Raw genomic sequence first — 25607 nt, forward strand, 5'->3', positions numbered from 1 at the left:
AATAGCGACTATCTGTAGAGGAAAACTTCAGATTAGTGATCCCCAACCAGTAGTTCACATGCAACACAATGCTCACCAACCCCTTGGATGTTGATCCCAGTGGTCTCATTTTAGAATTTCTGGCTTGGAGGCAAGTTTTGGTTGCATGAAAACAGGTGTACTGCCAAATAGAGCCTCCTGTAGCCTGCCAGTCCACATAGGGACTACCAGATAGCCAATCACTGCACTTAATTGGTACCCTCCAGGAACAATGTTTATGCTTGTGTTGGGCCCCAACTCTGTTTATGCTTAAACTTCGGCTCAAAAGGTTGTGGAACCCCACTTCAGATGCATCTCCAAGCTGTGAAGGGGCTGCAGCTCTGGGATATACTCCGGGGCATTCCAGGGACCTTGGTTGCCCTGAGGTGGCCTTTCAGATGCCCTCCCCGGGCACTTACTTTAAGAGAGTCGGACCAGCGCAAGGCGTGCACCCCTAACAGAGCCCAAATTCCAATTTTAAAATTGGAATTTTGGCTCTTGAAGTTGCCAGGAGCATCTTTTTGCTGCCCCATGATAACATGTGAACTGCTGCACCAAATGGCAGCAGCATCCCTATAAATACTTTATAGTAAGCAGTGAGGAGGATAATAGGATAGGGTAGGATAATGTGTATGGGACTGCAGCATTTGGTCAGGTAATCCACAGAACAGACATTAGCCTGTGGGTGAGGATACAATGGGTGAGGATACAATGGGTGAGGATACAATGGGTGAGGATACAATGGGTGAGGATAATGTGCTCCATTGAACATACACTAGCCTGTGGGTGAGGATTTATTTTCTGCACAATCTAAGCCTGAGATACCAAGCTCCATAGAACAGACACTAGCCTGTGTGTGAGGATACCGTGCTCCATAGAACAGACACTAGCCTATGGGTGAGGATACTGTGTTCCATATAACAGACACTAGCCTGTGGGTGAGGATGGGAAGAAGAGGTGAGATATTGCTATTCTTCACAATCTGACCCTTATGACCAGCTCCAGACTAACAAGCAAGTCCAGAGTCAGAAGCCTGGAGCCAGCAGGAGTTGGACGGCCGTTGTCTGCGGTTTTATTTTATTCCACTCATCTAACACCTGCGGTCACAATGTAACAGCCTCTGGAATTGGGAACACGGGGAGTATTGATTTACCCAGCTCCCACATGCTGCTCACTTGTTCTTTAGCCCCTGGGCATATTAAACAGGTCAGGGCAATACAATTGGCCACTTTACTCTTAAGGGAACACACACTTACAATACAAATGACTTTCTTTAAAGGAAAACTATACCGCCAAAATGAATACTTAAGCAACAGATAGTTTATATCAAATTGAATGACATATTAAAGAATCTTACCAAACTGGAATATATATTTACATAAATATTGCCCTTTTACATCTCTTGCCTTGAACCACCATTTCGTGACTCTATCTGTGCTGCCTCAGAGATCACCTGACCAGAAATACTACAACACTAACTGTAACAGGAAGAAGTGAGGAAGCAAAAGGCAGAACTCTGTCTGTTAATTGGCTCATGTGACCTTACATGTGGTTTGTATGTGTGCACAGTGAATCGTACGATCTCAGGGGGCGGCCCTTATTTTTTAAAATGGCAATTTTCTATTTATGATTACCCAATGGCACATACTACTAAAAAAGTATATTATTATGATAATGGTTCATTTACATAAAGCAGGGTTTTACACATGAGCTGTTTTACTCAGTATCTTTTAATAGAGACCTACATTGTTTGGGGGGTATAGTTTTCCTTTAAACAGCAGCTAGCAACATGGTCACTTAAGTGGATAGAGTCCATACATGTATCGGTATGTTAATAGATCTGACGCCATTCGTATCAGATTCCTGGTACGAGAGCTGCTCCCAGGCCCCTCCAAAAGTGCATCAATGTGTCCCCTGTCTGTGGACTCTCCATTCCACTGCTAATAATCCTAGGGGTGGAACTGTCCCTCTGTTTAGTGCTGCTGCTCTGCAGGGCCCCATACATACTGAGGGTTGGAGCAATCACCCTGCCTTGCCATGTCCCTCTAGCCAGCTCTGGGTGCAATGGTGACTGGATGGAAGAAGTTATGTCTCTGTGCTGGCAGTTGGTACCTAAGAGAATTCGGAGCACCCAGGGGAACAGCAACATTATGTGCTGATATGGCAAGGACAGAGCTCGGTATGTTGCTTGGAGTGCTTAGTAAGCTGACACCTTGTTACTGTACATATATTACAAAATGGTGCGGCACGGTGCCAAGATACAGTGACCCGATCCAAAGGCAGCAGATTTATTTTCTGATGCCAAACAGAACGGCAGGTGAAAACCAACAGGGTCTCGAAATGATTAATGCAACGGTAGAAAAAATTGTGCCCAACAGTTCTCCACTAATATGAAGCCCCCTCCACAACCACCCCCACATGGGACCAGCTCCACAGTGTGAGAACCGCTGCCCTATATAGTCATATACATAGAAGGCACTAATTGTTATGGAGCTGGTGCAAAATCAAAATCTAGTTACTAGAGGGTCAGCCCAACAGCAAACTAGAGAACTGCAAGGTAGAGTCCTGCAGCAGGTCGGGTAATAGTCGAGCAAAAAAAAGCGGGCACCCTGCAGAATGAGGGGAGGATTTTCAGGTGTGGGTATACTCATGGGTCTGCAGGTCAGGTTTGCGGATCTCATCTACATTTTTTATCTTATGTAATATTGTCTATATTTTACTCCTTTTAAAGTTTTACAAAACTTGTTTCTGTCCCCACCCACTTTTGATGGCGTCACTTCCGGTTTGCAGCACCGTCACCATTTCGCTTCCTGTTTGATGGTGGTCGGCGGGTTGCGGATAAGGCAGTTGCGGGTCTGGTAGGAGATCAAAGTGGGTAAATATGCTGGTTGTAGGTTCAGGTCAGGTCCAGGTCTTAGAAATTGGTTCCGCGCAGGACTCTACTGCAAGGTCTAAAACTGGCCCCAACCCAAAGTGGGCTTTATCATCATCATCATCATTTCTTTATATAGCGCTGTCACTTCAAGCTTTATCATTGTCAGCATACAGAAGGGGCAACACATGGGTGTCCCCGGGAAAGCCATAGAACGTCTGTCGTTCAAAATTTAAAAACACAGGGTACACAAGGTGCTGGAGAGCCCCGTACTTACCACCTGCTTGCTTTTTGTTAAACACATAATAAAAGGCTCCCCAATGATCCCCAGATAAGGGCCACAGAAGGCAATAAAGAACAGGCAAGGCCAACATGAGCGGAAATAAGCAACAATGAACACACAGTGAATGTAAGTGTGACTAATGAAATAACAAGCACAGTTCCTGCAGGTGAAGGTCCAATGAGTCACTTTAAATTTGTAAATAAAGGTACAGCATAGACCTTACTAACGCCCTGTTCATCAAAGTGACCTTGTGGGCTTAAGGGCTAGTCCACACGAGGAGATTGGGGGAGATTTTGTCAGTGAGGCAACTTCGGGCGACTATAGAAAACACATTGCCGCGTGTGCAGGCGACAAAATCTCCCCGAATCTCCTCGTGTGGCCTTACCCTAAACGTGTCTCAAAGTAGACCTGGATCATTAGAGAACATGAAGGACAGGCATCCGTAATGCACAAGTGAAAGCTGATGGGTAAAGGGACAGAGTTCAATGGTATCTGACTGGTAAGAAGCTGAAACTTTTCAGATCTTGGCATTTAGCATTAGCAATATATTTATTAGAGGGCATTTAATATAACCCAGGGCAAAAGGGAAAGAGCATTGGGGGGATACAACAGTGCAAATTAGGGGACGGGAGTGGGGGAACTCTGTGCTTCCCCCTTCAGGCCCACAAGCTGACCACAGGCAGCCCTCTACAAGGGTAAATTGTGCCCATTTTTTGCACTTTGCACTCTGCCTTTCACAACATAATTGACCCCTACAAATTTACTTTTTGTGATTCACCTTTATACCTCCATCAAGTCTAAAATTGTGAGTCTACTCAGATCAATGCTGCTTACATGAATAATTCAGAGATGATCCAGACTGTGACCTTCCCGGTGTACCATCACCTGACTTGTTACGTGTGCTCCCTATAATCATAATTCAAAAATTCTGCAGAAAAAAAAAAGTCTGCAGCCTTGTGCCTTTATATGGTCACAGAACATCCCAGTGACTTTGAATATCCTTATCATTTACAGTAGGGGGTACATTATCCCTTATCATACATGAGTGATACTCAGAGTTCCCTGTATAACTCAGCCTGCAGCCTTGTGCCTTTATATGGTCACAGAACAACCCCTCAGTGACTTCTAATATCCTTATCATTTACAGTAGGGGGTACATTATGTCTTAAAAAACACAAGTTATACTCAGAGTTCCCTGTAGAACTCAGCCTGCAGCCTTGTGCCTTTATATGGTCACAGAACAACCCCTCAGTGACTTCTAATATCCTTATCATTTACAGTAGGGGGTACATTATCCCTTATAATACATGAGTGATACTCAGAGTTCCCTGTATAACTCAGCCTGCAGCCTTGTGCCTTTATATGGTCACAGAACAACCCCTCAGTGACTTCTAATATCCTTATCATTTACAGTAGGGGGTACATTATCCCTTATAATACACGAGTGATACTCAGAGTTCCCTGTATAACTCAGCCTGCAGCCTTGTGCCTTTATATGGTCACAGAACCCCTCCGTGACTTCTAATATCCTTATCATTTACAGTAGGGGGAAACTTACTATCTTATTATTAAAAAAATATTTTTCTAATACCACTTAACAATGAGAAATATAAGCAGCAACAATTTTTATATAAAAGAGATGGCTAAATGATTAAAAGGTGATGAATACAAGATATAACTGTAGAGATGTCAGTGTCCCCAGGGCCAGTTCTAGGGAAGGACAAAGAGAATAATCTCTTCCCCGGGCCCTCGGCATCAGAGGGACCCCATGAGATGGCAGAGCAGATAAAAGTACAAAGGGCATATTATATTGTATAAGAGCTATAAGATATTTCCAGAATATACGTCACCAATAGATTGTGTTTTTCTCAGATACAAGCCTCATACCCCTGAAGATATTAACAAACCACAGAAAGGTCATTAGGAACTGGAAAAGCCGCAGCCTCTGCCGGGGGGTTACTCAGTATGTCAACACACTCTCACAGCAGCCAGCTTTTTATTCCTTTTGAGTCGTTTTATGGGAATTTGCTAAACTATTTCATTATCCAGGCATCCAAAAATCTAAACCAAAGGCCTAGAATCATAGCTACCATCACCATGGCAACCCTAGCCCAGCAACTACATCAGGCAGGCAGCCATGTTGGAAATTTTATCTAATTACTTCGTAGTGGGGGAAAAAAATGCTCTGCCTGCTTATGTAATTTTCCCATTTGCTAGCAGACTTTTGTATTATTTTGACGAAATAATTAGGTCTGATATTCCCATGTGTTGTGTATTTTCTGATCCCTGTAAATGGGGTGACGGGTATTTTTTTTTCTATGTGAATTGCTTTTCACATTTGTCCTCAAGATTGGGCTCATTTATTTGGATGCTAAGGCTATAAAAGTAAATTTAATCAACGATTAATCCCATGTCACAATATTAAGCTTTAGAAGAGAGATTGTGTTACTGATACCACCGAAGTCTGGAAGTCTTACTACAGGAATAAACACCCTGGGCCCTGCAAATTATAGGGCCTCATTGAGTTTTGATAGGGTTAGATACAAGCTGTAGTGATCATAGCCTCTGGGATAGTAGGGGGAGATAGTGCCTATAGTAACAGTGGGATAATAGTCTCTGGGAAGGGAGTGTGGATGTGGGATAGCAGGTATAGTAGGGAGAGATGGTGCCTATAGTAACAATGGATAATAGTCTCTGGGAAGGGAGTGTGACTGTGGGATAGCAGGTATAGTAGGGAGAGATGGTGTCTATAGTAACAGTGGATAATAGTCTCTGGGAAGGGAGTGTGACTGTGGGATAGCAGGTATAGTAGGGAGAGATGGTGCCTATAGTAACAGTGGATAATAGTCTCTGGGAAGGGAGTGTGACTGTGGGATAGTAGGTATAGTAGGGAGAGATGGTGACTATAGTAACAGTGGATAATAGTCTCTGGGAAGGGAGTGTGACTGTGGGATAGCAGGTATAGTAGGGAGAGATGGTGCCTATAGTAACAGTGGATAATAGTCTCTGGGAAGGGAGTGTGACTGTGGGATAGCAGGTATAGTAGGGAGAGATGGTGCCTATAGTAACAGTGGATAATAGTCTCTGGGAAGGGAGTGTGACTGTGGGATAGTAGGTATAGTAGGGAGAGATGGTGACTATAGTAACAGTGGATAATAGTCTCTGGGAAGGGAGTGTGACTGTGGGATAGCAGGTATAGTAGGGAGAGATGGTGCCTATAGTAACAGTGGGATAATAGTCTCTGGGAAGGGAGTGTGACTGTGGGATAGCAGGTATAGTAGGGAGAGATGGTGCCTATAGTAACAGTGGATAATAGTCTCTGGGAAGGGAGTGTGACTGTGGAATAGAAGGTATAGTAGGGAGAGATTGTGCCTATAGTAACAGTAGGATACTAGCAGTATAGTATAGTGAACAAGTTAAGTGCTATATGGGAAATAACCCTACTTCATAAAGAAGGGAACCCCACAAATCAAATAATTAACAGGGATATGTCCAGACTAAGGAGAGCTCTGACAAGGGAGCTACATTTTTGGTGTATACAGTGACAGTTCATAGGACGGACATTTACAGTAGAAGCCACTGAAGAAACATGTCAATCTTTCGGTTAGTCATTATTTGAAACTTGAAGCAATGTTCGATGTCCGAGACTAGCAGAATCAATGACAACAGACAAGAAGCACCGGCCAATAGTCTCTCATCATTAAGAACGCAGCACTGGACCAGTAAAATATAAAGTTCAATCGCTGAAATGCAGAATATCAAAACTCATTGTGGATATACAGTCAAGTACACAGCTGGCAATCTCTGAAGCCGGACCATGTAGCAGCCAACAGTTTTCCTTTCCTCATTATGGCATACCCAAGGATGCAAATGTTTCTCATGTCCCATGGATATAGATGCTGTATATCTACTTCATCTCTTCCATGCCCCTTTCCTCTAATAAGATATTTCCACTTAAAGACTAACCCACTGCTGATCACATCCTATAACAGAATATCTAGAAGCCAACAGAACTGATACTTCTCAGATCCAACCTTAATTCATGACAACAAATCAAACTAGCACCATAGGCTGTAAACTAGGGATGCACTGTATCCACTATTTGGGATTTGGCCAAATCCCTGAATCCTTTGTGAAAGATTAGGCCAAATACCAAACCGAATTCAAATCATAATTTGTATATGCAAATAAGGGCTGGGAAAGGAAAAAGTTGAAAAATTTTTTTTACTTCCTTTTTTGTGATGAAAAGTCACGTGATTTCCCTTCCCGCCTCTAATTTACATATGCAAACATTGGCAAGGCACAAGGATTCTGTCCTGCTGAAAAAGGCTGAATCCTGGCCGAATCCTGGATTCGGTGCATCCCTACTGTGAACATGATCAGACCCATAATGAGCTTGTTCTCCAGGGATGGATTTTATTGCCAAAGGAAATTATTTGTTATAAATAAGGTATGTGCTACCAGCATGGTATATGAGATCACTGGGTCTACTAGAATGTCATAACCAAACATGTGTTCCTCTAATTACAGTGAAATATATAACTCAGAACTTGGCCAAACTCTCTCAGGCTAGAGAACAAGTCATTGAGGTTGATTATTCTCAGCAGCGGAAGAGCCAAACCACTGACATTCCAGGGATTAGACTTTCACCTCTGCACAGAAATCCACAACTTATTATTCAAAGTAGGGATGCACCGAATCCAGGATTCAGTTCAGGATTCGGACAGTATTCGAATTTGGCTGAATCCAAATTAGGGGGAGGAAGGCAAATCACAGGAGTTTATGTCACAAAACAAGGAAGTAAAAAATTTTTTCCCACGTTATCCTTTCCCACCCCTAATTTGCATATGCGGATTCGGTAATTTGGCCGAATCTTTCATGAAGGATTCAGGAATTCAACCGAATCCCAAATACTGGATTCGGTGCATTCCTAATACAAACCAACAGTGTTCGACAGAGCTGAAGACATAAGGTTAAAAAAAAAACTTCATTTGGGCACATTTTGTCCACCTAGAACACAGTTAAGAAGCACCTCTGTTTCCCCAAGAAAATCAGAAGGCAAATATACATATCATAAATAACAGAAGCACTACAATAAGTCAGGACAATGACTTGGCACAACAGCTTTTTGGAACACGTTTTCAATGAGAAATGGAAAAAACCAACTGTGTTCCTTACCTCAGTCAGGAAGTCCCCAGTCCGTAGTCCAGCTTGCCAAGCCACCCCATCCTCATCCACTGATTCCAGGTACTGCAGGGCTGGAAAGGCTGGTGTTGGGTTGAATTCCTCAATAGGTGTGTCAGCTTAGGGGGCAAACATAAAAAACATGATCCATAACTGAGCGACTCTGTGCTGAAAGTAAACGGTTACTTCATTTGGTAATTAACTGGCTAATTGGTAAACTGGACCTATGAGATGTTGTTCATGCGAGGAGTTGTATAATAGATGTATGGAGAAGGGGCCCCTAAATCCAGCCACTAAAAAGAGTTCCATAGAATTGTGTTGCTTTATGGCATCACTTTAGAAGGACATGGTCAGTTCATGTGAGTCGAACAAAGTGGCCAAATATAGAAATAAATCAAATGAGCAGTTTAGACTTTGAAGAAATGTATTAAGAGCCCAGAATACTGAAATCTTTCCCTTTCTGTTTGGTAAACGCAAAGTAATACTCCCTCAAACTTCACGGCAACATTTTAAAAGCCTCTAATTGAATTCTGTCCCAAGCATTGCCAAAATGTTATTTTGGGGGGAATCTTATGTCTTAGATAAGTCTTACGTTGTGTTGGTGGAATAAGGCAACACAAAGCAAGACTTATAGGGGCTGTTCACCTTTAAGTTGTCTTTCAGTATGATGTAGAGGATGATATTCTGAGACAATTTCTAATTGGTCTTCATTTTTTACAATTGGTTTATTTAGTTTTTTATTCAGCAGCTCTGCAATTTTTGCAATCTGATTGCCAGGGGCCAAATGACCCTAGCAACCCTGTATTGATTTGAACAAGAGACTGCAATATGAATAGGAGGGGCCTGAATAGATAGAGGAGTAATAAAAAGTAGCAATAGAATTACATTTGTAACCTTAGAGAACATTTGTTTTTTTAAAAGGGTGTCAGCGACCCTCCCTCTGAATACTGTAAAGAGTCAGAAGAAGCAGTCTATCATTCAAAAACTATTAAAAATGAAAAAATTAGGCCAACTCAATGAGCCATTCTATAATAAACTAAAAGGTGAGCCACCCCTTTAATTAACACTACACCGAGTACCCAAAACTCGCAGTTGCCGCGAAACAGAAGATTGCTCCAACTGCACATGTGCCGATATGCCGCTCTATTCCCGAAGATTACTGAAGAGAAGAAGATGGCTGCCGCAAACTCCGATGCCCTGAATCTGCACCGAGGGGTAAGTAAAGAGTTAGGGGCATTTAGCAAAGGTACCACCTAGGCTGGGGGAGCAGGGAGGGGGATCTATGTAGGGTAGGGGATTTTAGTAGCAAGGGTTTGGTTCTCCTTTAAAGAGCATTTGCTTTTACATGGGGTCAGTGACCCCTATTTGAAAGCTGGAAAGAGTCAGAAGAAAAAAGGCAAATAATTATAAAACTATAAAAAATAAATAACGAAAACCAATGGAAAAGTTGCTTAGAATTATACATTCTATTACATACTAAAAATTTACTTAAAAGTGAACCACCCCGTGGGCCCTGCGTCGCAATGGTAGCCAGGCGGCTGGTCAATGCGGAGCCCAGAAAGTTTTTTCATGGTTTTAATACCAATAAGGTGCAGAAGGACTGTCTGCAAGAGCAATGAACATGAGGAACTCCTCAGATGCCTCCAACAACATCTAAATGGCTTCCACTTACCCAAAGCAGAGGATCCCGAATTCGGCAAAAACCAGGGATGATTTCAGCTCATTATATGCATTGACAGACAGGAGGATAATGACATGTATTAGACTTACCCTTTGCTCCTCGGAGCACAAATCCAAAACCTTCATTATCCTTTTTCTGCAGCACAACGGTCTTCTCCTCGATGATGCAGTCACTGTAGGGAGAATTTCGAGCATAACGACTGTTATTAAACCCCCTCATCCTTACTGCAGCAGTTGGTCTTCGAGAACGCATCTTCATCATCGTTACCGTCACAGCCAATTACTCAGACAGCATTGCAGGTGGCAAGCATTACATTAAAGAAGAAAAATCAGTAAGGAAAGGCATAAGGACAATAAAAAGGGGGGGAAAAAAAGACATTAATCCGATATGACATAGTGGAAAAGCTGCAAGAAGGAGGAAGAGGAGCGAGGGAGGCAGACAGAGGGCATGTTGATCTCCGCTACGTACAAATGGCTGGGAGAATGTGAAATCATGTTAGCTGTGTGCTAGACAGGACTACCAAAAGCAGGGGGCTACAAAAAAAGTGAATAATGCTTAATAAAATCTTCAACTGTAAATCCAAGCGAGGCATCCCCCAGCCGAGCCGCCGCTAAACCAGCCGGAGAGAAAATCAGGAGGCATCGCTTTAAAAGTGGGGCTTCTCCTCCCCTAGTCGGAAAAAAAGGCACACATGAAATCCGAATTGCCTTGTATCAAAAGCCCATTCCCAGGGCTACTGGAGGCTGCAAGGAATCTCACGCGGTCACATGACTTGCCTACAATGCAAGCAACGTGCAGCTCCGCGTCACCAAGGCACCGATTTCCACAGCATAAGAGGGGGGGGGGACTGCATAATTTAAATAGTGACAGCAGAGGCTGGAATGTTCAGGGAACCTGAGGCACATGTCATGCTGCAGGGAAGTGTATATAGGAGGGTCTCGTGCCTTACAATAGCCATAGTCTCCCACAGTCTAGTCTAAAAGGCATGCGCTTACTTCATTAGATGTTTTGTAATGCAGAGAACAGAGATGGGAGTAGGGTAGGGTTGAAATGTTTTCTGAGAGAGACAGACTATCATTGGGACCCACTATATGGTTACTATAGGCACCATCTCTCCCTACTATACCTGCTATCCCAAAGTCGCACTCCCTTCCCAGAGACTATTATCCACTGTTACTATAGACACCATCTCTCCCTACTATACCTGTTATCCCACAGTCACACTCCCTTCCCAGAGACTATTATCCACTGTTACTATAGACACCATCTCTCCCTACTATACCTGCTATCCCACAGTCACACTCCCTTCCCAGAGACTATTATCCACTGTTACTATAGGCACCATCTCTCCCTACTATACCTGCTATCCCACAGTCACACTCACTTCCCAGAGACTATTATCCCACTGTTACTATAGACACCATCTCTCCCTACTATACCTGCTATCCCACAGTCACACTCCCTTCCCAGAGACTATTATCCACTGTTACTATAGGCACCATCTCTCCCAACTATACCTGCTATCCCACAGTCACACTCCCTTCCCAGAGACTATTATCCACTGTTACTATAGGCACCATCTCTCCCTACTATACCTGCTATCCCACAGTCACACTCCCTTCCCAGAGACTATTATCCACTGTTACTATAGGCCCCATCTCTCCCTACTATACCTGCTATCCCACAGTCACACTCCCTTCCCAGAGACTATTATCCACTGTTACTATAGGCCCCATCTCTCCCTACTATACCTGCTATCCCACAGTCACACTCCCTTCCCAGAGACTATTATCCACTGTTACTATAGGCACCATCTCTCCCTAATATACCTGCTATCCCACAGTCACACTCCCTTCCCAGAGACTATTATCCCACTGTTACTATAGGCACCATTTCTCCCTACTATACCTGCTATCCCACAGTCACACTCACTTCCCAGAGACTATTATCCCACTGTTACTATAAACACCATCTCTCCCTACTATACCTGCTATCCCACAGTCACACTCCCTTCCCAGAGACTATTATCCCACTGCTACTATAGACACCATCTCTCCCTACTATACCTGCTATCCCACAGTCACACTCCCTTCCCAGAGACTATTATCCACTGTTACTATAGGCACCATCTCTCCCTACTATACCTGCTATCCCACAGTCACACTCCCTTCCCAGAGACTATTATCCATTGTTACTATAGGCACCATCTCTCCCTACTATACCTGCTATCCCACAGTCACACTCCCTTCCCAGAGACTATTATCCATTGTTACTATAGGCACCATCTCTCCCTACTATACCTGCTATCCCACAGTCACACTCCCTTCCCAGAGACTATTATCCCACTGTTACTATAGACACCATCTCTCCCTACTATACCTGCTATCCCACAGTCACACTCCCTTCCCAGAGACTATTATCCCACTGTTACTATAGGCACCATCTTTCCCTACTATACCTGCTATCCCACAGTCACACTCCCTTCCCAGAGACTATTATCCCACTGTTACTATAGGCACCATCTCTCTCTACTATACCTGCTATCCCACAGTCACACTCCCTTCCCAGAGACTATTATCCCACTGTTACTATAGGCACCATCTCTCCCTACTATACCTGCTATCCCACAGTCACACTCCCTTCCCAGAGACTATTATCCCACTGCTACTATAGGCACCATTTCGCCCTACTATATCCTACTGTTACTGCCACAGTTCCAGTACTAAATGCACACACTCCTAAGGAAAGGGTTAAAATTGAATTTACATCCACAAACACGCATGGATGGCTGCACTCAGTGACTTCAGTTGTCATTACTACCTGAGCTAAACAGTAATACCAGCTAAACAGTAAAAAACAGCAATTATGATTTTGTTCATGGTAGATATATATTGTTGAGGTACAGACTGATGTACATTTAAGTGGTTGGTATTAGACTGCACCATTTCTGTTCCTAAGCAAGGTCCGTGTAAATTAGCCATAACAAGAGAACTGATCAATAGTACACGCTGCCCGTCAGGTTGAAAGCGAGTCTGACCAGAATTTTTAAACACCCTTCGTCTCACTTGACCACTCGTAGTCCCTATTTGCTTTTGTTGTTAAACACAACCTGAAATGCAGCCTGGGCACAAATGGTGAATTATAATAATGATAGTTGTGATCATGGCAGAGTTGTATTGGCAAGTGCTTTACAGAAGCTGTTCACCACTGACATCAGTTCTTCACTCACATCCGTTCTTGTTTCATCAAGCTTACAATCTAAGTCCCTATGACATTTCCATCCAAGCTATGGATGATTCAGGAGCCAGTTAACTTTGCTAATGCAGTGCTGGCGATACCACTAGTGTGTAGATCTATTAGATCTCTACAATGCAACACTATTAGATCTTCAACATGCAGCATTGAAGGCTCCCTTGTATGAAGCATGGGGTGCTTCGCAAATGAGGCGAGTTGAGGCTGATGCCTCAGGCGGCAGCACCCCACTAGGTACCAGGGGCAGCAAAAATGCTGCTCCTGGTACTTTAAGAGCGAATTTCCGGGGGAGGGGGGGCAGCAGCAACTGCTGCCTCAGGCGGCGGAGGGGCCAGGATCGCCCCTGTATGAAGCACTATTAGAGTACTGGCATGCGGCATTATTGGATCCCTGGCATGCAGCACTAAGACTCCATGGCATAAAGCATTATTAAAGTCCTGGCCTACAGCACTATTAGATCCCCCAACATGCAGAACTATCAGATCCCTGGCATGCAGCACTATCAGCTTCCTTTCATGCAGCTCTATCAGATCCCAAGGATGCAGTGCTATCAGCTCCCTGGCATGCAGCACTATCAGATCCCAGGGGTGCAGCACCATCAGCTCCCTGGCATGTAGCACTGTCAGATCCCAAGGATGCAGCAGTATTAGATCATTTGCATGCAACACTATTAGATCCCTGGCATGCAACACTAATAGATCCCTGGCATGCAGCACTATTAGATCCGGGCATGCAGCACTTTTAGATCCCTTGAATGCAGCACTATCAGATCCCTGGCATGCAGCACTATCAGATCCCAAGGATGCAGCACTATTAGATCATTGACACGCACAACTATTAGATCCCTGGCATGCAGCACTATTAGATTCCTGGCATGCAGAACCATTAGATTCCTGGCATGCAGCACCATCAGCTCCATGGCATGCAGCACTATCAGAACCCAAGGGTGCAGCACTATTAGATCATTGGCATGCAACACTATTAGCTCCCTAGCATGCAGCACTATTAGATCCCTGGTATGCAGAACTATTAGATCCCTGGCATGCAGCACTATTAGATCCCTGGCGTGCAGCACTATTAGATCCCTGGCGTGCAGCACTATTAGATCCCTGGCGTGCAGCACTATTAGATCCCTGGCGTGCAGCACTATTAGATCCCTTGCATGCAGCACTATTAGATCCCTGGCATGCAACACTATTAGATCCCTGGCATGCAGCACTATTAGATCCCTGGCATGCAACACTATTAGATCCCTGTCATGCAACACAATTAGATCCCTGCAGCGCCGTTTCTGTATCCATTGCTGCCTGAGGCGGCTCCAGTAATGCCGCCCCCCAGCCCGATTCGATTTCCGGGGGGGAGGCAGCAACGCTAGTGCAGAGAGCGCAATTGCCCTAGTAAAGCCGAATTTCCGGTGCAAAAACCGGAAATTCGGCTCTTAAAGGCACCAGGAGCGGCTTTTTGCCGCCCCTGGAAACCTAGCTGGCGATGCCGCCTGAGGCGAGCGCCTCAGCTCGCCTCATTGGCGGATCGCCCCTGGATCCCTGGCATGCAGCACTATTAGATCCCTGGCATGCAACACTATTAGATCCCTGGCATGCAACACTATTAGATCCCTGGCATGCAGCACTACCAGGTCCCTGGCATGCAGCACTACCAGGTCCCTGGCATGCAGCACTATTAAATCCCTGGCATGCAACACTATTAGATCCCTGGCATGCAACACTATTAGATCCCTGGCATGCAACACTATTAGATCCCTGGCATGCAGCACTACCAGGTCCCTGGCATGCAGCACTATTAGATCTCTGGGATGCAGCACTATCAGGTCCCTGGCATGCAGCACTATTAGATCCCTGGCATGCAGCACTATTAGATCCCTGGCATGCAGCACTATCAGGTCCCTGGCATGCAGCACTATTGGATCCCTGGCATCCAGCACTATCAGGTCCGTGGCATGCAGCACTATTAGATCCCTGGCATACAGCACTATCAGGTCCCTGGCATGCAGCACTATTGGATCCCTGGCATCCAGCACTATCAGGTCCCTGGCATGCAGCACTATTAGATCCCTGGTATGCAGCAGTATCAGCTCCCTGGCATGCAGCACTATTAGATCTCTGGCATGCAGTGCTGTTAAATACATGAAATATTGGATTGCTCCAATTCACACATTCAGGCAAATAGCAGCACATTATGCAGGATGGTTTGAGCAGCATCTGCAGGACAGTGGTGACCCCAGATAAGTAGGGCACGCAGCTCTAACAGATACTTGTTAGTGAATACGATTGCAATGACAATATTTATTATTGGGCAAAGGGATGCATGGATAGCTTAGAAGCAAAAGTCTATAGAAGGGAAGTAATGTACATTTTCAAATCAAATGAAGAAGAATGTGGGCAACTAGGGGTACAGTCTGAAGAACAAAAAAATTAAAGATATTATTTATTTTTTACAGTAGTGTAAAAATAAAACAAGGGCCCGGTAATGCGGTCCCGAGCTGATGCCCTTTTCTTCCCAATACTAAAAGTAGCCTCAAATATGTAATGACACTTCATTACTCCAAAAAAACTCAAAAAAAGATAGACTATCAACTCCCACTGCGGACATTGATGGATGAAGTTTCCTCCCCACTAGTAAATGTTTGCTGATTGCTAAGCCTCACATAAGGATCATTAGTTTGTATTGCTGTGAGACACGTTTTAGCAAATTACATTGCCCCAGGAGGCTGAAATGCCCGAGTGCTGATTCTGTTGGCTGTCACCTCTTGGTGATGCTTCTCTATGGTTTTTACATCCATTGTGTGGGAATCTACAATGCTGATAAAGACTCTCACTCATCAATCAGCTGTTAAACATGGCCTGCTGGGAAATCTATACTCAGCCACAATGATATTACTGAGGGGCCCAGAGTCGGCTTGTGCTGCCCAATCACATCAGAGAGACATTGGGTAAGGGTCTCTGTAGAATACAGATTCTTCACCTATCAGAACCTAATGTTCCCATTAATACAATGACACGAATCCCTACCAAATGAAGCTAAATTGGGTATATAATTAATTCTGTAGCACATTTTCAGGCACAGAACCCATTTCTAGTCTTATAGGAAAGGTGGTTTGCTTTCTAGGTAACTTTTTGTTATAGAATGGCTAATTTTAAGCAACTTTTCAATTGGTCTTCATTATTTATTTATTTTTTATCATTTTAAATGATTTGCCTTCTTCTTCTGAGTCTTTCCAGCTTCCAAATTGGGGTCACTGACCCCATCTAAAATCAAATATTCTGTAAGGATCCAAATGTATTGTTATTGCTATTTTTGTTTTACTCATCTTTCTATTCAGGCCACTCCTACTCATATTCCAGTCTCTTATTCATATCGATACATGGTTGCTAGGGTGATTTGGACTCCAGCAACTGGATTGCTGAAATTGCAAACTGGAGAGCTGCTGAATAAAGAGAGAAATAACTGAAAAACCACAAATAATAAACAATGAAAACCAATTGCAAATTGTATCAGAACATAACTCTCTACATCAGGGGTCCCCAACCTTATATACTCGTGAGCCACATTTGAATGTAAAAAAGAGTTGGAGAGCAACACAAGCATGAAAAATTCCATGGGGATGTCAATTAAGGGTTGTTGTTGGCTGTTTGGTAGTCCCTTCATGGACTGGTAGCCTACAGGAGGCTCTATTTGGCAGAACACCTGGTTTCTATGCAACCAAAACTTGCCTTGAAGCTGGGAATTCAAAAATAAGCACCTGCTTTGAGGCCACTGGGAGCAACATCCAAGGGGTCGGTGAGCAACATGTTGCTCGCGAGCTACTGGTTGGGGACCACTGCTCTACATCATACTAAAAATTACTTAGAAGATGAAAAACTCCTTTAAAAATCTCTGCTGTAGAGGACTAGATGCAGTATTATACATATACAGACAATGTCCTTGCTGGTAAATTTCTAATCCTCCTTCTTTCCACCCTTATTCACCTTAAGCATACTGCAAAATAGACCCACTTCAAACCCAATCTTCGCCTCCATTTCATCATTGCCCTGCTCCCCATATTCACTATAAAATCTGCCCCATCATTAAATCACCCCATCATCAGATGTATATGATGCTCTGAATTACGCAAAGGCTATCCCCCATGGAGTCTATTGTTAAACAGATAATTCTAATTAGTTTCTTTTTTTCTCTGTAATAATGAAACAGTAACTTGTATGTTATTTACATAACATACAGGTTACTGTTTTATTATTACAGAGAAAAAAAGCTGCAAAATCCATAGCCTACTGATTTTAAGTATTGTTGAAATGTTGGCGTATGCTTTATTTCGAAATATGATTTTATCAGCACCATCAGTCCCTGCACACATGAGCTTACAATCTAAATTTCCTGTCTCCATAATGCCAATACACATATACACACTAGTGAATGAAGCAGAAGAATTGCTTAAATGCATAGCCTAAAATATATAGTGAATAATGTACCCCCTACTGTAATTTATAAAGATATTATGTCACCGAGGAGTTATGTGACCATATAAAAGCACGAGGCCGCAGGCCGAGTGCTTTTATACAGGTCACATAACTCCTCGGTGACTTCTAATATCTTTATAAATTTCAGTAGGGGGTACATTATGCATTATAATCTACATTTTGTGTGAAATGTCTGGAGGGGGGTGGAGGGGTCGGCATCCTATTCTGGTTGCTGGCGTCCAAATTGGGCGCGCCAGCGTTCAATTTAAACGTGTTGGTCGTCAAATTTGGAGGCGCGGCGTCAAATTCGGGCGGGGACCCCTTTTATAAACGGTATGTTCTGACGTCAGAACACGCCGTTTATAAGGATATAGTTTACAGTCTGGTCCCATAGGGAAATGACCAGACTGCAGATTATATATATATACCTCTGCTGAAATAGTAGGTTTACGTGCATCCAATAACAGAAGAAAGACTACAGTCAAATAGGAAACCTTACGTTAAAGGGGTTCCTCACATTTAAATTAACTGTTTTTATTTTGTGTCGTGTTATGTTTGTGATGTTTGAGTTATTAAGCTTTTTATTCAGCAGGTCTTCAGTTTGGAATCTGGTAGCCAGGGTCCAAATTACCCTAGCAAAATACCACTGCAAGACAATACTATGCATAAGCCACTGGCTGAGGTTCCTAAATGAAGATCCATCTGCCTTTTCTCAGGTTAGTTAAGCAAAGCAACAGCTCAAGACTTTCCTATCTTTGATGGCTTAATTTTCACAAACACCAGGTGGCACGGTTCTTTCAGATTCATTATATTAGCACTATTAAAACTGCCCATATCTTGAAACCGTGAAAAAAAATAATGTTAACTTGCAAAAATGCTCAGGAGAGCACTGTTTAAATGGTTTATTTTGTCTTTAAATCTGAGAATACTGCAGAAATGTGTCTTCATTTATTATTTTTTGTGGCTATTGCGTGATTTTAATTTTTGTTCAGCAGCTCTCTAGTTTGCAATTTCGGCATCTGGTTGCTAGGGTCCTCCTATACAATCAGTGGTTTGGATGATAGACAATTTGGTTAATGCCACACTGGGCTGATTCTCTGCCTGTGGTAACATGCAGGCCAAGAATCAGCCCTTTACGCTGGCATCAGTCTTCTTTCTTGCCTGCACCCAGAATCACTGGTGGGCTAGGTGCAGGGACATATGGCGGAATTTGGTGCCAAAATGCAGCATGTGTGCCTGTACTTGGGCCAACACAGTGGATGAATAGCAGAAGGCTTGAACAGTAAAATAAGAAATACAAATAAACAAAACAAAATCACCCTGACAGAGCAAAGTTTTGTTTTCAGGGGTCAGTGACCCTGGAAACCAGATGGTTAAGCTTAGTGAATTTTCTAAGGCCACTATTCCCATTAATCTAGCTTAATACTGCACTGCTATCTATCCAATATCTTACATTACAGGCCTGACCAGAGCCATACACAAGTGGCACAGATGCCTACCCAATAACTTGCACAATTACAAGTATATACCTACTGCTATAACTCTACCCTACAAACCCACTAGCCCAGGAAATAAATTATCATCAAATATCATCCACCGACAGCTCAACGCTAACTTTTCTGTTTGACCCTAAACACCCAGCCAACACTTTCTGTAAACCCCACTGTGCGACAGAAATGTTTTGTGTCTGACACAAGCACAATATCATTTGTTGTTTGCCCAGTGGTCGACATATATCCCCGTACAGCATTCATCTTCATTAGCATAAACATCAAGCTGTAATTACACGGCCCAGACACCAGTCACTGTCAGAGCTGTGATTAATTCTAGAGGCAATTGGGAACAACAGCCGAGCTGTGACAGAGAGTGAGTGTGCCACCTCTGCTGAAAACAAATATTGTTTTATAATCCCCATATGACATGGCACATGCAGACAAGGAATTCATACAGGGCTATGGACTAATTAGTAATTTAGATCATCATCTTGTGGTGCGTGATGCGAAAGACATGGCACCTCCATGGGAGAGCAGTGTATCCCAAACTTGTGCCCTCTACACTCAATCTTATATTCCCCCACATAGTTGGACTTTCTTGGTTTCCTCATGACCAGGTAGGGTTGCCACCTGCCCGGTTTGACCCGGTTTTATGAAGGGCTGCCAAGGTCAAAACTGCCTGCCCGGTTTATCAAATTAATTAAACCGGGCAGGATTTCCTACGATAGCCCTGTCCTTACCGCATCACAGCCACGCCCCCTGCCCCGATTGCACTGGGTGAAAAGATGGCAACCCTATGACCAGGCCCAGATTTATGTGCAGGCCACAAAGGCTAGGGCCTAGAGTTGCCATCTGTCTGGTTTTGACTCAGAAGGCCCGGTTTTTTGTAGGGCTGCCCAATTTTCCAAATTAGGAAAACCGGGCAGGATTTGGCCAGTCAACAATTACCAAGTCATAACCCCACCCCTGATGTCACGACCTGCCCCCATAGCATCACAACTCTGCCTCCTGCCTTGTTTCAACCGAGCCAAAAGGTGGCAACCTTGTGCTTCAATGGCTGCCCCCATGGCTACACAGCAGCTTGTTTATATAAACTATAGTAGTACTTATGTTATCTACTGTGTATCCTGTGCTTGAATGGCTGCCCCCATGGCTACACAGCAGCTTGTTTATATAAACTATAGTAGTACTTATCTGTTATCTACTGTGTATCCTGTGCTTGAATGGCTGCCCCCATGGCTACACAGCAGCTTGTTTATATAAACTATAGTAGTACTTATCTGTTATCTACTGTGTATCCTGTGCTTGAATGGCTGCCCCATGGCTACACAGCAGCCTGTTTATATAAACTATAGTAGTACTTATCTGTTATCTACTGTGTATCCTGTGCTTGAATGGCTGCCCCCATGGCTACACAGCAGCTTGTTTATATAAACTATAGTAGTACTTATCTGTTATCTACTGTGTATCCTGTGCTTGAATGGCTGCCCCCATGGCTACACAGCAGCTTGTTTATATAAATTATAGTAGTACTTATCTGTTATCTACTGTGTATCCTGTGCTTGAATGGCTGCCCCCATGGCTACACAGCAGCTTGTTTATATAAACTATAATAGTACTTATCTGTTATCTACTGTGTATCCTGTGCTTGAATGGCTGCCCCCATGGCTACACAGCAGATTGTTTATATAAACTATAGTAGTACTTATCTGTTATCTACTGTGTATCCTGTGCTTGAATGGCTGCCCCATGGCTACACAGCAGCTTGTTTATATAAACTATAGTATCGTTAGAGTTTCTGAAGCAAACACAGTGCAGTACAAAAGTATATTCTATTTTCATTACTTGAAAACAATTAAATTTTTTGATGTTACTGTTCCTTTAAAGCTGCTGCCCTAAACACATGCCCTGGAGTGTCTATATGGTAAATACGACCCTGGCCACACCCTTGGTAAGCAAGCCACGAAACAACTTTTCTGTGTCACCTCGCTAGGGATCCATGATAGAAAACGATGGCCGCGGCCTCACATTCCTGGTTCAACATAAGACATCAGGCTACATCCTGTACTTAAGAGCTAATGATCGCCTACATGAAGGAATGAATAAGAAAACCCATTAAACGTTAATAAAGTGTTATTAAAAGCCTAAGCCTCTGTTTTAAAATACCACTTGTCCAATTCAATTTAACATTAAATAATTAAAATTAATTCAGGCTCTTGAGGATTGTCAAATTAGCCTGCATTTATTCTGTACCTTAAATGACAAACACTTCCCAGGTCTTCGTTTATTCTTGTGTTAAGGGAAGGCAGCACCCAGACTCCAGAATCGGAGGGGCCCCAATAAACCCATTCATGCCTTTGCTCCTGTTCCACCCTGGTGAACCAATGCTTCACTGTTTTGCACAATATCAAGGACTTTGAGTGATAATTTTATGTATTTCCATTGAGGTTTTGGGTGCAAATTACTAACAGCGAAAGAAAGACTTGTTAAGTTGTTATTATATAAATTAGGGCCTCATGGGGCCCCTATACTTCCTGGGGGCCCCTGCGGTTGCAGGGTCTGCTTCCTCTGTAGTTACGCCCCTGGCGTTAAAGAGTTGCTATTGCGAAAATGAATTTAATATTAGCTTCAGCATACTGAAATCAGAAACTTTCTAAATACAACCAATTAAAAATTCTGCATAGTTTCTGAAATAATCAAGTTTATGTTCACTCTCAGTTTCTGTTTCTCTTCTTCTGTCTTCATTCAGGAGTTGGGTGTCAGAGGAATGATCCAATATATCTTATAGGGGGGCTCCTTTTGCCTAGAAGATGTATTAGAGCTCACTCTATTAAAATCACCAGACATCATGTCTCTCTACATGCAGAATTTGTGCAAAAGGCAGTTATTTTGTTAGATTTTGTTTGTACTGGAATCAGTTATTTGAGTGAGCTCTAATACATCTACTACTAGGAAAGGAATACCCCCTATAAGATATATTGGATCATTCATCTGACACCCAACTGCTGCATGAAGACAGAATGAAGAGAAACAGATGCTGAGAGAGGAATAGTGACGATAAACTTGATTATTTCAGAAACAATACAGAATTTTTAATTGAGGAAGCTTATATTAAATCTTCATTTTCCTGATAGTTCCCCTTTTAACCTGAATGTCAGTTAGGGTGGGAGAATGTCTATTTGCTCGTCTAGATACACCTGAAAGCCCAGCGTCAAGTCACTTAGGGTGAGATGGATACGGAAACATTTACTGCCCTGGATATTTTTGGAACTCTGATTGAATAACTGTATACCCATGATTTCCCAGATCCTTGTTTTGAGCTAAGAGGAGCCATGAACAAAGGCTGGTCCTCCAAGGAAGACTTGAACTAAAACAAAGTCTAACAATGCCAGCCAATAAGCATCGAGAATTCGATCTTTCACCATAACCAAAGATGAGGGTTAGCAATTTTGGTCTCTAGGGGTGCCTACCCCTACAGATGCCAACTGCCAACCCCAGTATATACAACAATGTCCTTAAACTTTGTTTCATACACAACACTGGAGTTTGCTGTTTATACTGCAGAGGTATAAACGACAGAGTAGAAGATGAATATAATCCCTACAGTACTATGGGGAGCAGTGATAATGATGAAACCCTTTTTTTGCCCATAAAATGACCCTATGGGAAAGATATATATCAAAATGCATTTAAAATGGTGTTTCGGGGGAACTTGTGTGGCCTCTGTGTCCTTAGCTAAGGACCACATAAAACCAACTGCTGGAAACCTAACCACCAATACAGAATTGAAAGCCTGCACAGCGAGTTCCCCATAATGAAAGTCTCCTAACCCCCATCTTGCTGAGAGCTTGCTATTCCTAAAGAAAGCTATGCATTATGCACACCACCATTCTCTGCAAACTGTTGGCAAATCGGAACCGACAAGAGAAGCTTTTAACCCATCTTCACCTGTTAGCAGTAGCAGCAGCTGCACCTTGACATACATATTCATATAACAAGTACTAAAATCCTAGGCATGTGAAGCTCTGTTCTTTATAGTATGGACATTCAATATAGCTTAGACTGCATAATAACTCCCAGCATCCTCAGCCAGCCATTGAATCCTGATCTGCCACTAGGAGACTCCCCCCTGCTCTTTAATTTTTGATATATTTAACTTCATACAGCCATAGTGCTACTATGTAGAAGGACTCCTAGTGGTGAGGCTCTAAAAACACATAAACACACCAATCACAAGGCCAAAGTGCAGAAGACAAAAACCATACATTTACACGTATTTTTGGACCAAAAGAAGAAAGCCTTTAGTGTTTATAGCTAAAATAAAAATGGACAAGATGACAGATAGATCCATACACAGACAGACTAAAGGATCAATAGACCGATAGACATATAGTAAGAGATCGATATAAGGATTGACAGAGAAACAAACAATAGATGGGCATAGAGATAGACAGATGAATCAACAGACAAACAAACAGACAGCTAACTAGACAAATAACTGGCTCTGATTTCTCCCACTTCCTTAACCGGTTCAGGCTTATAAAGAGCAGACCATTTTGGATTCAGGGTACAGGGCACTGAATAGTTAATACATGCACAAACAGGCCAGCCTAAATTATTCATGGGCGTTTAATTAGAAGTGAGCAATGCTGCTCAGGAGTCACACACGGCTGCTAATAACACATTAACTGGGAGTGTTTTAAGGTAAATACAAGTGGATCGGCCCTGTGTGTTCCGGTGAGAGATTAATCAGTTGGAAACATTAAGCACTAAGTGCTGTCTGCAGAACTCATTTATCTTCACACTCAGCTCTCTACACGGGAGGGATTTTTATGAATGGACGGGTTATCCGTGGCCCCGGGCAAGTCATCTTGTGGGCTTCATATCTCACAGAATAATGCAAAGTGTGACACGGGGATGCGGTGTGTGATTATGGTGCAGTGAGTGGGTGTCAATGTGATAAAGGGAAAGATGGTGTAGGTAACATTCATGGTGTTGAAACTGAAACTCCATGACATTGGTGCTATTTGCAGAGAATTTAAAGCAGGGGTGTCCTGATCCCAACATTAGGGGAGCCAACAGAATAGCAGTGGTAGGTGGGAAGAAAGGGGCAAAAGAGAGAAGAGTCACTTCTGGGAAAGGACTGTGACTGTGGGATAGCAGGTATAGTAGGGAGAGATGGTGCCTATAGTAACAGTGGATAATAGTCTCTGGGAAGGGAGTGTGACTGTGGGATAGCAGGTATAGTAGGGAGAGATGGTGCCTATAGTAACAGTGGATAATAGTCTCTGGGAAGGGAGTGTGACTGTGGGATAGCAGGTATAGTAGGGAGAGATGGTGCCTATAGTAACAGTGGATAATAGTCTCTGGGAAGGGAGTGTGACTGTGGGATAGCAGGTATAGTAGGGAGAGATGGTGTCTATAGTAACAGTGGATAATAGTCTCTGGGAAGGGAGTGTGACTGTGGGATAGCAGGTATAGTAGGGAGAGATGGTGTCTATAGTAACAGTGGATAATAGTCTCTGGGAAGGGAGTGTGACTGTGGGATAGCAGGTATAGTAGGGAGAGATGGTGCCTATAGTAACAGTGGATAATAGTCTCTGGGAAGGGAGTGTGACTGTGGGATAGCAGGTATAGTAGGGAGAGATGGTGCCTATAGTAACAGTGGATAATAGTCTCTGGGAAGGGAGTGTGACTGTGGGATAGCAGGTATAGTAGGGAGAGATGGTGTCTATAGTAACAGTGGATAATAGTCTCTGGGAAGGGAGTGTGACTGTGGGATAGCAGGTATAGTAGGGAGAGATGGTGTCTATAGTAACAGTGGATAATAGTCTCTGGGAAGGGAGTGTGACTGTGGGATAGCAGGTATAGTAGGGAGAGATGGTGCCTATAGTAACAGTGGATAATAGTCTCTGGGAAGGGAGTGTGACTGTGGGATAGCAGGTATAGTAGGGAGAGATGGTGCCTATAGTAACAGTGGATAATAGTCTCTGGGAAGGGAGTGTGACTGTGGGATAGCAGGTATAGTAGGGAGAGATGGTGCCTATAGTAACAGTGGATAATAGTCTCTGGGAAGGGAGTGTGACTGTGGGATAGCAGGTATAGTAGGGAGAGATGGTGCCTATAGTAACAGTGGATAATAGTCTCTGGGAAGGGAGTGTGACTGTGGGATAGCAGGTATAGTAGGGAGAGATGGTGCCTATAGTAACAGTGGGATAATAGTCTCTGGGAAGGGAGTGTGACTGTGGGATAGCAGGTATAGTAGGGAGAGATGGTGCCTATAGTAACAGTGGATAATAGTCTCTGGGAAGGGAGTGTGACTGTGGGATAGCAGGTATAGTAGGGAGAG

General features: G+C 43.3%; 1 protein-coding gene across 16 annotated transcripts in view; it reads right to left on the reverse strand.

The window, feature by feature from the left end:
* shank2.L (SH3 and multiple ankyrin repeat domains 2 L homeolog) overlaps nt 1-25607 on the reverse strand; it is a 278112-nt gene that overhangs the window by 67876 nt on the left and 184629 nt on the right. For all 16 annotated transcript variants that reach the window (XM_041589410.1, XM_041589409.1, XM_041589416.1 and 13 more), the window contains 2 exon segments: nt 10128-10210; nt 8352-8476 (listed from right to left, as the gene is read on the reverse strand). In XM_041589410.1, coding sequence (XP_041445344.1) covers nt 8352-8476; nt 10128-10210 — 208 coding nt within the window.

This window comes from Xenopus laevis, chromosome 4L (genome assembly GCF_017654675.1).
Source record: "Xenopus laevis strain J_2021 chromosome 4L, Xenopus_laevis_v10.1, whole genome shotgun sequence".
Classification (NCBI taxonomy): Eukaryota; Metazoa; Chordata; class Amphibia; order Anura; family Pipidae; genus Xenopus; species Xenopus laevis.